General features: G+C 46.6%; 1 protein-coding gene across 1 annotated transcript; it reads left to right on the forward strand.

Moving 5' to 3' along the window:
- The first annotated feature begins 3,820 nt into the window (after positions 1–3,820).
- On the forward strand, positions 3,821–12,020 carry TACR2 (tachykinin receptor 2). The gene is made up of 4 exons (XM_031063576.1): positions 3,821–4,338; positions 7,736–7,930; positions 10,988–11,144; positions 11,820–12,020. The coding sequence occupies exons 1-4, from the start codon at positions 3,935–3,937 to the stop codon at positions 12,018–12,020; spliced, it is 957 nt and encodes a 318-aa protein (XP_030919436.1). The 5' UTR covers positions 3,821–3,934.
- Positions 12,021–13,501: the final 1,481 nt, after the last annotated feature.

The raw sequence follows: 13,501 nt of genomic DNA on the forward strand, positions 1-13,501 counted from the left end.
TGTCTTTTCTGATTGGCTTTTTGCAAATATTCAAATGAATATTATATGTGTTGTGTTAGAATGTTCTGCTGTATCAACTCTCTTAAGTAGTGTGTTAAATATAGTTTTAGGTTATAACATAATGTTAAAATAGAAACTATGCTATGTGAGATATTTTTATTTAAAAAAAGGACTCGCACTGAGATAGCAGCCACAGGACACCCAAATCTTTTAGAAAAAAAGAATTTATTGCTCCATTATCGAGTTCTTCCCCCCTTGCTCAGCCCTGAAGACTCAGTCAGGATTCAGAGGAAGAAGCTGACACTGCCCAAACAGAATCCTGTGTTTGAATGGAATTTCTGCATCATGGATGAGGTGTAGGAATATGCAACAGGCTGTTGCTTTTAAGGGTTAATCCTCTGTTAACATGGGGCCTTTTTCAGGCTTATTTTGCCCAGAAAGCGGTACCTGGGCTGTCTGTAACTCTTTGTTTTTATTGTCTCATATTGTCCTAATCCCAATTGTTCAAATTATGATTACACCAATTATATTGCTATTTTTATAACCATTTTATTATCATTAAACTTCTAAAATTTAAAAAAACAAGTGATTGGCGTTTTTCACAATATTAAGGATCAGTAACTTTCACATTTCCTCACTCACAGCCAGGGGCTGTCCTGAAGACACCAAGAGCCAAGGACTGCAGAGCATTTGCCCCAGGGCTTTAGGAGCTCTGTGGAACGAAGTGAACTACAGCTAGCCCCGCACCAAACCACATCAGAAAGAGCCAAAGCTTTTCAGTGCTACCAGAGGCAATTTTGCTGCTTCCTTCCAGCCCAGCTCCAGCTGAGGGAGCTGCACTTTGCCCCAGCCCAGGTGGATGCTCATGGTCCTCCTGTCCTGCTCTCAGAGCTGCTCCCTGGACAAAGGTTCTTCCTCCAACAGCAGAGTCCAACTTGCAACACAATTAAAGCCTCTACTGCCTACATTACCTTGCATTATGTTCCCAAAGCACAAAACCCCCTTCAATCTCCCTTCCTGACCTTGCAGACCCACATCTTCTGTTTGCATCTCTCACCCTTTGCTCAGACCTGGGGCTGGTGACTCAGCACTGTAACGTTTGGCCTTGACAATCCTGCCCATAATAAAAACAACCGTGAAACCAGCCAAACCCAAACCCCCTGCTCTCAGGTGATCCCTTTCTCTGGTGTAACTCCAAAACCACTGCTGAGGCAGGTTTTACCCACTGCCTCAGGCAAATGTGACTTCCCTGAGGAATCTGGAGCCGGCCTGTGTCAAAAATTGCTGCAGTTTCCAAGCCAAAAGGCTGATAGCACACACTAAATGGCTGGCCAGGCTCCAGGATGATAACCTTGTCAATGCTCAACCAGCCCAGGAATAAAAGGAGTGGGTGTGGATGCAGGAAGGCAAATCCCTCCTGACTCGTACGATGAAATGTTGGCCAAAGGGTGGCGGCTGTCGATTATCACCTGAGTAACAGATCAGGAACCAAGGCAGATGGGTCACCAAAAGGTTCCTAAGAAACCTGAGCACCTTGAATGCCTTCAAAGCCAGCCAAGAGCTTCCCCACTGAAGGGTCAATAAGTGCAGCCCTTTTTCTGAGCACTCACTTCCATTCTACTTTCTGTAACTGATAAACCACTTCGGTGTACTCCCAGTGAAATGTGTGGAGGTTTTTGCTCCTGTTCCCCTTCAAATTTGCAGGGATTTCAGACAGCATATTAAAAAAATATTGAAGAACACTATCAGCTGTTGAACTGGTATTGCAAGTCATGAACAGCCTTCCTGAACTGTACAGAAAGTGGAAGGTCCCTAAGCTGCTTAATGAGGTGTAAGACTTGGAAGAAGCACCTGGAAAAGCTTTGAGATGCACCCTGGAAGATGTGTACAAGTGTGCATTTTCAGTTTGTGGGTAGGGAGGTGAGAGGGATTACCTGCAGGGAAGAGGAGGAGACATCACGTGCAGGACTACAGGTATGAATTTCTTTAAAAGTGTAAAAAATGCCAACCATTTGTTTTTAAGATTTTAAAAGTTTAATAGTAATAAAATGGTTATAAAAATAGTAATATAATTACATTAATAAAATTTGAACAATTGGGATGAGGACAATATGAGACAATAGAAACAAAGAGTTACAGACAGTCCAGGTATCTCTTTCTGGGCAAAATAAGCCTGAAAAAGGCCCCACGTTAACAGAGGATTAACCCTTAAAAGCAACAGCCTGTTGCATATTCCTACACCTCATCCATGATGCATAAATTCCATTCAAACACAGGATTCTGTCTGGGCAGTGTCAGCTTCTTCCTCTGAATCCTGATGGCATTTTCAGGGCTGATTGAGGCAGAAGGAACTCGATAATGGAGAAATAAATTCTTTTTTTCTAAAAGATTTGGGTGTCCTGTGGCTGCTATCTTGGTGTGAGTCCCCTCTTGAAAAAAAGTATCTCACATAGCATAGTTTCTGTTTTAACATTTTGTTATAATCTAAAACTATATTTAACACACTATTTAAGAAAATGAATACAGCATAACTGTCAAACACAACACATATAATATTCATTTGAATATTTGTGAAAAGCCAATCACAAAATACACATTTTTCACAAAAAGCAATATTGTAACAGAGAAAACCTGCTTGAAAGAGTTGGTTAGGTGCTGGGTTAACTCAAGGCTGCCTCCAGAAATTAATGAAGCAAGGAAAGATTCCAGGCTGAGCTGGTGCAAAGGATCCTGAAGCGATAAACAGTGTTACAGGAGAGCCTGGCACAAGCTGCAGGGGCTGGAAAAGCACAGCCACCCCAGCACTACAGGCACTCTGAGCCCTGGAGGCAGCTCTTCATACCTGCAACCCCTGCAGCTGCCAGGCATGAGCCAGTGCCAAGTACTCTTGGAAATCTCAGCCTCGAGTGTCACTTCTGTTTTGCTTTAGGCTGACAGCGAGCAGGAGCGCTGTGCTCCCAGCAGAGCCAGGGGTTCCTCTTTCCTACCCGAAATTTCTGCCTGCATGGGGTCAGCAGGTTCCCACAGCACACACTGGGAAAGGGGATGCAGCCATCCAACAGGAAAGATCTTGCTGAATTGCGTCAAATATAGTTTCTCTCTTGTTGTAAGAGCTCACTGTAAGAAGTCAGGCAGGGTCCTGGAAACTTGAGGATTTCAGGACTGGTGAAACTGGAGAAGAAACCACCCCTGCATGTAAGCCTGTAAAATCCTGCCAGAGCAGCGTGGCCATTGCAGAGGTTATTCAAAACTGAGTGCAGCAAGGGGGGAAGCTCCACATACCACTTTGCCACATTTAATTTGATGTCAAATTGGTTGTTTAGTTTTTGCCTGCAAGAGACTCCACCTCCTTTCAAAGTACCCTTGAAACCTGTTGAGATTTTATCCCAGTGCAACTCCTGCCTCTTGCTTAATAGTTACACAGGGAAAGAACAGCAAAAGTCCTCAGTCCCACCGCAGGGGATTCAGACACCTGGTGCTTTAGAAAACTGCTGCTCTGGCAAAGAATTTCTACTTGGATTGAAGTGGGTTTTGGCTTCCATTTATGTTCTCTTGTCCCTAAAAGTAATCTAAAGGAGGACATCACTTGTCGCTGGCCTGGAAAACATCTTCATTCCTTTTTTTTTTTTGTTCCTTTTCTTCCTCTAAAAAGGAAAAAGAAACTTGAAAAGAGAGTTGTTCTTCAATTTTTTGCTCTTTAAGCATAGGTTAAAATGCCAGGGAAGAAGGAGGAGGCCCTTGGCATCGCTCATCTCCTCCTGGAACTGCACTGCATCACTCGGAAAACAGGAGGAGAGGACATGAGACAGCTCATCCCCATGTCCTTTTAACAGCACTTGCTTAAATGCATGGAAATTCATACAGCAGCATCCACTGCAAGGAAATGAGCAGGTGCCAGAAGATTTTCTTTTACACTCACAAGAAGTGAAAAGCCATGGGCGTGTTTTCTGTTTTGAACGCCAGCAACGTTTCGCAGGCTGGCTCCCTGGAGGATGGCAGCAACGGGACAGCAGCGACCCAGTTCAGCCAGCCAGGCTGGAGGATTGCTCTGTGGGCCATCACCTACTCCTTCATCGTTGTCACATCCATCCTTGGCAATGCCACCATCATCTGGATTATTCTGGCTCACAGGAGGATGAGGACGGCGACCAATTACTTCATCGTTAACTTGGCCCTCTCGGACCTGCTGATGTCCGCCTTCAACACCATCTTCAATTTTATCTATGCCAGCCACAACGTCTGGTACTTTGGTGAGGAATTCTGCAGGTTTCAGAACTGGTTCCCCATCACTGCAGTGTTTGTGAGCATTTACTCCATGACAGCCGTGGCTGCGGAGAGGTAAGAGGCGAATGGAGAAGATGAGGTCCCAAAAGATCCCCTGTAAGTCATGAAAAAATTCATTGCAATGGTTTGGCCCCCACTCTGTCAGGTGCCTTATCAGCAAAGTGGAAGGAGTGCCAGACTGTGGGGTTTGGTGCTAATTGTGGCGTGATCCTCTGGTTTTTATCCCTGGTCTGAATCACACCCAAATCTGTAACGAGTGGAAGTGGCTGGTATTTTTGTTGTTCCCACATTATTGACCATAAATTGTTTCCCAATCATCCTGAAAACTCTCCTGTGGCTTTGTTGGGGTTTTTTAAACCATGAGACAGATATATCCGGAAACAGGAGAATATGCTGCAGGCTGCTGAAACTATCAGCAGCCCTAATCCTGCTGTGAGTCCAGCAAACCACCAGAAATAATGGGAATTAGATTAGAAATGGCAGGGTCTGCTCCCCTGATTCATTAGAATGACTTATTCTGAGAGGGAGGGAAGCAATTACAGTGATTCTGTTTGACTTCTGGGGCAATTGGGTATTTTCATAAAATTCACTTCCAACTGCCGAGTCACTTTTACTTAAGCCTTAATTTCTGGAGTCTGACTGTGTTTGTCAGGCTGCAGTTGTCCAGGTGGAAGCAAATCCCTATTTAGAACAAGCAGCAGTTCAGTTTTAAACTCAAATACTCTTTTGCTGCTCCTGGCTGTAAATCAAGGGTTGTTGTTAGCTGCTATTTTATACATATACATGTATATTTTATACATATGTTTTATATGTCATACATCTATTTGTTATACAAAAAATGTTATACAAATATGGTATACATATATTTTTTACATGTTTATACATGTTGTCTGACAAAGAATATTTTTAAAAAGCTGTTTCAGCCTGTTGTCATGTCTTCCTACTCTTGTTCCTTAGGGATTTTTGGTGAAAGCACCTATAGAGCCAAAATCTCTCTAGTCACGTGGCACAGATCAGAAAGAGAACTTGGCACCTCTCTGCAAACCATATTTAGCTATTCCTTGGTTGGTCTTAAAATAGATCCTGACACTGTCTCCTGGAAACTCGACGCTTCCATTTATTGTTAAGAGAACTTGTGTCCACTCCAGCCCCAGTGTTTAACTTCTATAAAAACAACATCTTCTGAAGTGGTTTATTTTAAGGAAGGAGGCTGAGAAGTGATGGCTCTAAGTCACTTTGGCATGGAAAAGCCCCTGGTGGTACTGCTCACTGTTGGGTTTAGGAGCACTCAGTTTCCCCATTCCCAGAGCAGCTGTTCCCACTGCCCTGCTCGAGGCAGAAATGCAGATTTATTGATCAGCTCCAGCTTCACACTCTGCTTAGCAAAGTCTCCTATGGCCTGCTTGGAAAGTGCACAGGAGGGTCCAAAATTCAGCTTGTTTTGTCTGCATGGATGAGGAGCAGAGAAAGATTGTGGTCCCAGCATCCTGGGATGTCACAGGGGCATTGAGAGAGGGCACAACAAGCACGAGCAGCAGAGGTGTCACACACATTTCTTTCATGAAAAATCCTCTTTCAGGATTTTCCTGCTGAAGCTGAGAAGTTCAGCAACAAGACACAAACAATAGGTTATCTGCTGCTGTGGAATGCAACAGGTCTGTCTGGATTGGCCCAGATTGGATGTTTATAATTAATGACCAATCCAGAACTGTCCGAGAGAGCTGGTTTGTTATCATTCTCTACTTTTCTTAGCTTAGCTGAACAGCTTCTGGAAACTCTCCTTTCTTTTTCTTTTTTAGTATAGTATAGTATATGGATATATCATAACATAGTAAACCAAGCCTTCTGTGATAGAGTCAAAGATCTCATCTCTTCCTTCCCCCAAGCACCCTTGTGACCACCACCACAGCAGAGGGGCAGAGGATGTGCTGCCACAGCAAGAGGGGCCAGGGGATCTCAGCAGGTTTGATAAATCTCCCAGCTTGCAGGAGCTCACCTAAAATCACAGCCTGCCTTAGGGTGCACCCCTGGCAGTGGGAAAGCCTGCACCCAGCCCTGTAACCCCTCTGATGGCTGCAGTGACAGCACAGTCACTCTGTGGCATCATTTCTGCCCAGGACTCGCCATTCACTGGGGGCCACAGCTCATCATCTCAGGCACTTCTGAGGGCAAACACTCTGGAGAATATCCACCAGTGGATGCCTCCCTGAGCAGGCTGGAGCACTGTGTAACACTGCCTATGGCAAGCTGAAGGAAAGCAAGGTGACATGAGAATTTTATAGCTAAATAAGGCCCTGGACTGCTCACTGTGCTGCCTGTCCTGCAGCAGCAGCTGGGCAGAGCTCCCTACCAACAGCCTGGCCAAGAGACAGCACAATTTGTCAGATTTTTCCTATGAAAACCAGGAGGCAATGGGCATTTTCCACTCTACTTTGCCCTTGTTGCAACCATGACAATAGAATGGGGACAGCGTGACAAGAAATGCATAATTGATTGTGTACTCGTTACAACACCGTGCATTTCCACACAGGAAACTCAAAACCAGAGAGCTCCTGAGTAATCCAATCGTCAGATGTGCCTGAGGGCTCTGAGCAGGTGTGGGTGAAAGGGGCAGCCCTTCCCTCCTCTGCCAGCACAAGTGCTCAGGCAGTCACTGAGAGTTTTCCACAGCTCAAAATCAGTGGGGAAAAAATCAGGGTAAAGGATATTCAAGAGCCCAGTCTGCTCTTGTGCTAATATGAAGCATCAGAGATGGACATAATGAGGAAGAAAAAGCATCTTTGGCTGGGCTTTTTGTTTGGTAAGGCACTTGCAAAAATAACTTAAAGAGCAAGAATGCTTTTTACAAGGGCCTGGAGTGACAGGATGGGGGGAATGGCTTCATACTGATGGAGTGAAGGGTTAGATGGGATATTGGGAAGAAATCCTTCCCCTGTGACGGAGGTGAGGGCTGGCACAGGGTGCCCAGAGAAGCTGGGAGGTGAGCTCTGGCACAGGGTTCCCAGAGAAGCTGTGGCTGTCCCATCTCTGGAAGTATTCAAGGCCAGGTTGGACAGGGCTTGGAGAAACCTGAGATAGTGAAAGGTGTCCTGCCCATGGCTGGGGATTGGAACTAGGTAATCTTTAAGGTGCCTTCCAACCCCAAACCATTCTGGGATTGTATGAAAAATTCCATAAGGGGAATTCTTGCAAAACCTGTCTGCAGGAGACATAAATGATTGCTCCCTCCTCACACAGCAGCATCCATCCACCTGGGTTTAATAAACCCTGCCCTAAGATCTGCAATCATTCTCTCCAGAAAGGATTTAGTTCCTTATTATTTACAGCCTGGAACCTGTCAAAATGTCTGTATTAATAAAGCCCACTCAGTTCTGGGGAGTTCTTACACTTGCTGGGTTTGTTGTACAGATTGCCAGCCTCACTGTAAAAGCACTGCACCTGTTTGTTGCAGGTATGTGGCCATCATTCACCCCTTCAAGCCCAGGCTGTCTGCTGGAAGCACCAGAGTCATCATTGGGGTCATCTGGCTGGTGGCATTCGGGCTGGCCTTCCCTCAGTGCTTCTACGCTGAGATCACCATGGACAATGGCGCCATGAAATGCATCGTGGTCTGGCCTGATGACGTGGGATCCAAGCACCAGCTGGCGTAAGAGACACCATGAAACTCCCAATCCGGCCTAAAGTTGAGCAGGAAAATCGTTTCAGCTCCAAACCGCTGGCTGTGGGGAGTGCTGGGGGAGAGAGCAGCAGAATGTGGGGCTGGGGCAGCCCATCCCAACTCAGTTTGAGCCAGATGTGCCAAAAGCTGCCAGGTGATGGTGGTTCAGGGTAATCCTGAACCTGCCACCCTCCCCTGCTTTGAAAACTGGTTATAATGTCCAGAAAACCTACATACAGGGCTTGCAGAATTTAAGAGAATCCAGTGCAAAAATCTCTAAACAATCAGTAAATCCTGGTTTCAGAGGTTCTGGATTTTCTTCCTCTGTCAGGCAGGAGGAAACTGGGTATCTTTAATGCTGAGAAGCCATGTAATTAGTTAAAAGTTATGCTGGTCTTTGTGGGGTAAAAGGAAAATAAAACCTGAGAGCAGCATGTTTCAAACATCCCAAGGTTTTATAGACATATTTATCTGGGCACACATCTGCACTCCTAAAGGTTCCTGAGCTTCACAGCCATTTCCTCCTGCCTGCAGCAAGATTGTTCAAACAGATGAAACAGGCCATGCCCTGCATTCAGGGATCTGCTGGGATTGCTCATCAGTCAGAGCACACCACGCACCTTGGAGAAATTTATCAAACAAAACATATTCATACAAAGTGGCAGGGGAAGAACTGAGGAGAAGGAACAAATCCATTAGCAAAGTGCAAACAATTTTTCAAACCAAACCCCACTGTGAAGGCTCCACGCACCTGGGACATTTTCCCTGCTCACATTTCCTCTCTGGCAGGCAGCTGGGCGCCTCCTCAATTTAGCTTTTACCAAACTAATTGATTTTCACACTAATGTGTGCCAAGTTCCACAACCTTGGTGTCATTTTGGCCAAGCTGCAGCATGCTCAGGCAGTGGATGCCAGTTGTTCCCAGCTGAGCAAAGAGTAAAATCAGGTTCAAACCTCTCAATGCTGGGTGTTGTTTCTCCTCCTGGGGGCTCCTTTTTGGTACCCTTTTTGGGAAGCAGTGTGCCAGGCTGCTGTGGATTGAGGAGGAGGGAGAAGAGATAACCACAAATCCCTGAGTCACTGGTGACTACTCCATTCAGATAGAGAAGCAGGAGGTTTATCTCTCCCACATCCATGGCATGGAAAGGATTGAGACGAGTTCCCCAGCGTGCTGGCAAAGTCCCTGTGGGCTGGAAAGGCTGGAAAGGCTGGTCCTGAGCGTGGCAAAGAGCAGGGCAGGTCCTTCCTGGCATCTCCAGCTGAAGAGCAGCAGCTCCTGACCACAGTCCATCACTCACCAGCTCTCTCTCCCTGAACAGCCTCAGATCTGCAGGTTTTGGTATCTCCCTTACAAAGGAAGTGAGAAAAAATTGCTCCCCAGAAATCCTGCTGAGTGATGGGGTTGTTGGGAGAGATGCCTGCAACACAGACCATGGAGAAAATGCCATGTGCAGCCATTCATCCTAGTCCAAATAACAAGGAAAAGAAATATTAAGAAACCCAAAGAAAAACAAAACAAAAATTGAGAGCCGGGTTCCTGTGTGGACTGTGTGTCCTCTGAATCCTTTGCAGTTGAATAAACCCATCTTTCATGATTTCTAGACTTCAGAACATAGAAAAATCCTTTTCTGCAGGAAATATGTGCATAATTATGGCAGAAAGAAGTAAAATAATAATAATAATAATAATAATAATAATAATAATAATAATAATAATAATAATAATTTTTAAAACCTCAAACAATGCATTACTGACTGCCAGTGCCTGAAAAATATTGGCTATAAAGGATATAGAAGTTTAACCAGAGCAAAGAACCTTAACCAGAGAGGGGTTTTTTTCCAAGTGACAGGTTAACTTTGCAGCTAAGTAGTAAAGCCATGAGATTAAAAGTTTCTTTTTATGTGTACTCAAACTCAGGCTCCAATCCTCCCTTGATGGGAACCCTAAAAGGGCTTTGCTGCACTCCACACACAGCATCAGACCTTCAAAAGAGGAACTGCTCTGAGCACAGCAGGAAAAAGTGGAAGACAGGCAGGGATGAACTGCCACGTCTCACAAATAGAATATTTTTCTTTATGCAGCCACCAGTGTGGTGTTTGCAGCCACCCCAAGGAGCAAACACCACTGCAGGCCCCAAATCCCATTCCAACAGCAAAGCTCTCATGTGAGGAGCAACCCCAGAGCCTGGTCAGGCTGAGAAAGACCACTTGCACCCCCCCAGCCTTTTGGGGTCACTGCCAGCAGCGTGTGCCAGAGCCCTCCTGCCTAATCCTGCTTTTCACTGTGTTTATGTTAACTTGGCAGCTGCAGGAAGGGACTGAGCAGGTTGTTCCCTTCCCATAAATGGTGCTTGCTCAAACTGATCAGCCCCCAGCAGGAGGGGAGCTGCAGAAGTTTGTGGGGTGGCACAGAAAGTTAGAAAGGGCTGAGGTTAAAATACAGCTAAGGGGATGGGTGCCAGAGCTTTCAGCTGGAGCAGAGACTCTGAGTGCCCTGCTCAGTGGTACATCAACTCTGTGTGCTCCCACAAGTAAAAACAGCCAGATACACAAATACAGGCAACACCCCTTCCTCACTATCTGCATTTTGTGCACCCTGCTAGCAGCCAGATGCCTTCCACAGTCCCTGATGTGCCTTTTTTCCACTGCTGCATTCATGGAGTTACTCTGTGGTTTCTGGACTAATCCTTTCCCATACCTGTGATGTAAGGGTTTGTACTCTTACCACCATCTCTCTCTCTCTCCTGGCTGCAATGGGATAGCAGAGCTCAGTGCAGGTGGCTCTGGAGTGCAACCCTCTGCCAAAAGATCAAGGATGTTACTCTGCCTTGAAGGAGCAGGGACTCCAGCCCAAGGACCCCTCATCACAGCCCCAGAGAGATGAGATTGTGCTGCTTACAGAAATCCCTGTGACAATAATTATAGGCAAAGTTTCTTCTTTGTGGTTTCACTAACAGGAGCCAGCATACATATCCAAAAGACAATTTCTGAAAGAGCTCTCCAGGAGCCACACTGACTGTAAAAACTGCTTGTTCTTCTCTTTCAGGTACCACATCGCCGTGATTGTGCTGATTTATTTGCTGCCTTTGATGGTGATGTTTGTTGCATACAGCATTATAGGAGTCACTCTGTGGAGCAGCACAGCTCCAGGCAGCCACCTGAACAGAGTCCACTACGAGCACCAAGTTAATGCCAAAAAAAAGGTCAGAAGTGAAACTTAAGTATCATTACCCCCAGCACAACAGCCCTGCTGGCTCCAGGTCCAAAATGGAGCTGGTGTTCCAAACAAAATCTTGTGGGATTGGGCTTGAAAGGTTAATACAATATTTTGGGTCCAGGGTAAAGGGACCCAAAACGCCTGCAAGTTTGAAAAAAATGGTGATTGCATGCACCAGGCAGCCTTCAAGGAAGAAAGGCTCACAGCAGCAGGCTGGCTGCCAGCAGCCCTTAGAGTGGAGAGGATGCACACAGGATAAACCAGGGTGAAACTCTGGGCAGGATGGAGCAGTCCCAGTGTAAGAGCAGAGATCTCCTTTCCCTGCACACCTCCCTGGTGCAGCTCCAAGCAGCTCCTGTGCCCTGGGAAAGGTTTGCTTTATCCCCCGCCCTGTTCCCATCACCAGGGCACTCCCTCCCTGCTCCAGTTTCCATGGCCAGGGCGCTCCCTCCCTCACTCCCTGCTCCCAGTTTGCATCACCAGGGCTGCTTTCTCTGCCACAGCAGTCCAGGTTTCTTTGCCACAGCAGTCCAGGCCTACATTCCATGCTCTGCACTTTGGGAGGGCCAACCAGGCTCAAAGTGACACCAGCACCTCCCATTGCCCCAGCAAGCCCCATCACCCAGAGCCCAGGAATAACCCCCTGGCTCTGTTTTCCTAGTTTGTGAAGACCATGGTGGTAGTGGTGATCATTTTTGCTGTCTGCTGGCTGCCCTATCACATCTACTTCATCCTGGGGAGCTTCAAGGAAGACATCTACCAGCAGAAGTACATTCAGCAGGTGTATCTGGCAGTCTTCCTCCTCGCCATGAGCTCGACAATGTACAACCCCATCATCTACTGCTGCCTGAACCAGAGGTGAGCCACTGTGAGCATGTGTGCACAGAGAAAACGAAAATCTCAGCCTGAAACAAGCATAAATCTCTGGAGTGAGAACAGCTGTGATTTTCAACTGCAGTCCCTAGGCCAATGTGACCACTTAATTCACCCTGTGCTGGTAATGTGAGATGGGATAAACTCTGAGCTCCTAACTCAGCCTGTAGCATTTTCTGTCTCTGAACAAAGCACAGGCAGCAGGCACAGGATCAGCACAGCCACAGCTGCACCCATTTCCACATGCAGACCATCCTGCTCCCGAGGGAGGGATCTGCAATCCCTGCACTGCATCTGCTGAGCAAATGCTGGGCTGGCTCAGCCTCCTGCCCTTCCCAGGCCACCCCAGCACAGCCCTGGGCTCACCCCACGGGTGGGAAGCAGGAGCAGCCCGCGGTGGCTGTGGAGGTGCCATGGGGAGGTGTCACACGAGGGAGCAGCTGGGGGAGCACATCCCCAGCGTGCCATGAGATGTCCCTCTTGCTCTGCGCTGCAGAGCGCTGCTCCGGCTGCCCGGGGATCTCCATGCTAAATCCCACATCCATAACCCCCCCAGCCCTCTCCAGGCTCGCTGTGAGCTTCGAAGGTGATAAATGGTTATCAGCACAGGTCCTGTGCAGTGCCACTGGGGCTGCAGCAGGCAGTGTTTAACTCCAGAGCGACACTGCGAGGCTTGCCCCTGTGAGCTGGCATAAGAAGAGTTTTGCAGCCCATTTACCCAAACTGCATTTAACATTAAGCACAAAAATATGTCCTCCCCTCCTCTCTCAGAAAGCAGACAGCTTCCTCATTTAATTATTAATAGTTTTTTTTTTAAAGCTCCCAGTGGGTAAACACAAGTATTTTCCTCAGCTGTTCTGTGTCTCACAAATGCAGCTATCAGCACGGCCAGCACCATCTACTGAGCACATCAAACTCCCTGCCATTTCACTGATAATGTATGTTAACTTAAAATACAGGGAAATCTGTGTCTCACAAATGCAGCTACCAGCACGGCCAGCACCATCTACTGAGCACATCAAACTCCCTGCCATTTCACTGATCTTATAGATTTCCTTAAAATACAGGGAAATCTGTGTCTCACAAATGCAGCTACCAGCACGGCCAGCACCATCTACTGAGCACATCAAACTCCCTGTCATTTCACTGATCTTATAGGTTTCCTTAAAATACAGGGAAATCTGATCAGAACCTCCTAGTGCACCTCCCTCCATGCTTTCATGCATTTAGCTTTGCACCTCATTCCTTTGATTTCAGTAGAAATATTTCTTTCCATAATCATTCACAGGTAGAACCAAACCATGAGTTTGTTAATTCTCTGCACAATTAGAAAGATCATTTCACCATTTAATTAATTGCTTTTCTCCCTTTGCCAGGTTTCGCTCTGGATTCAAGCTGGCCTTCCGGTGGTGTCCCTGCATAAAAGCAACTGAAAAAGACAAACTTAAACTTATGTCCCCATCTCTCTAT

This window comes from Geospiza fortis, unplaced genomic scaffold (genome assembly GCF_000277835.1).
Source record: "Geospiza fortis unplaced genomic scaffold, GeoFor_1.0 scaffold637, whole genome shotgun sequence".
NCBI classification, from domain to species: Eukaryota; Metazoa; Chordata; class Aves; order Passeriformes; family Thraupidae; genus Geospiza; species Geospiza fortis.

Coding starts and splice junctions, on each gene's coding strand:
- TACR2 (XM_031063576.1), top strand. CDS start 3,935: ATGGGCGTGTTTTCTGTTTTGAACGCCAGCAACGTTTCGCAGGCTGGC. Junction 7,931..10,987: donor GGATCCAAGCACCAGCTGGC/GTAAGAGACACC, acceptor CTTCTCTTTCAG/GTACCACATCGCCGTGATTG. Junction 11,145..11,819: donor AAGTTAATGCCAAAAAAAAG/GTCAGAAGTGAA, acceptor CTGTTTTCCTAG/TTTGTGAAGACCATGGTGGT.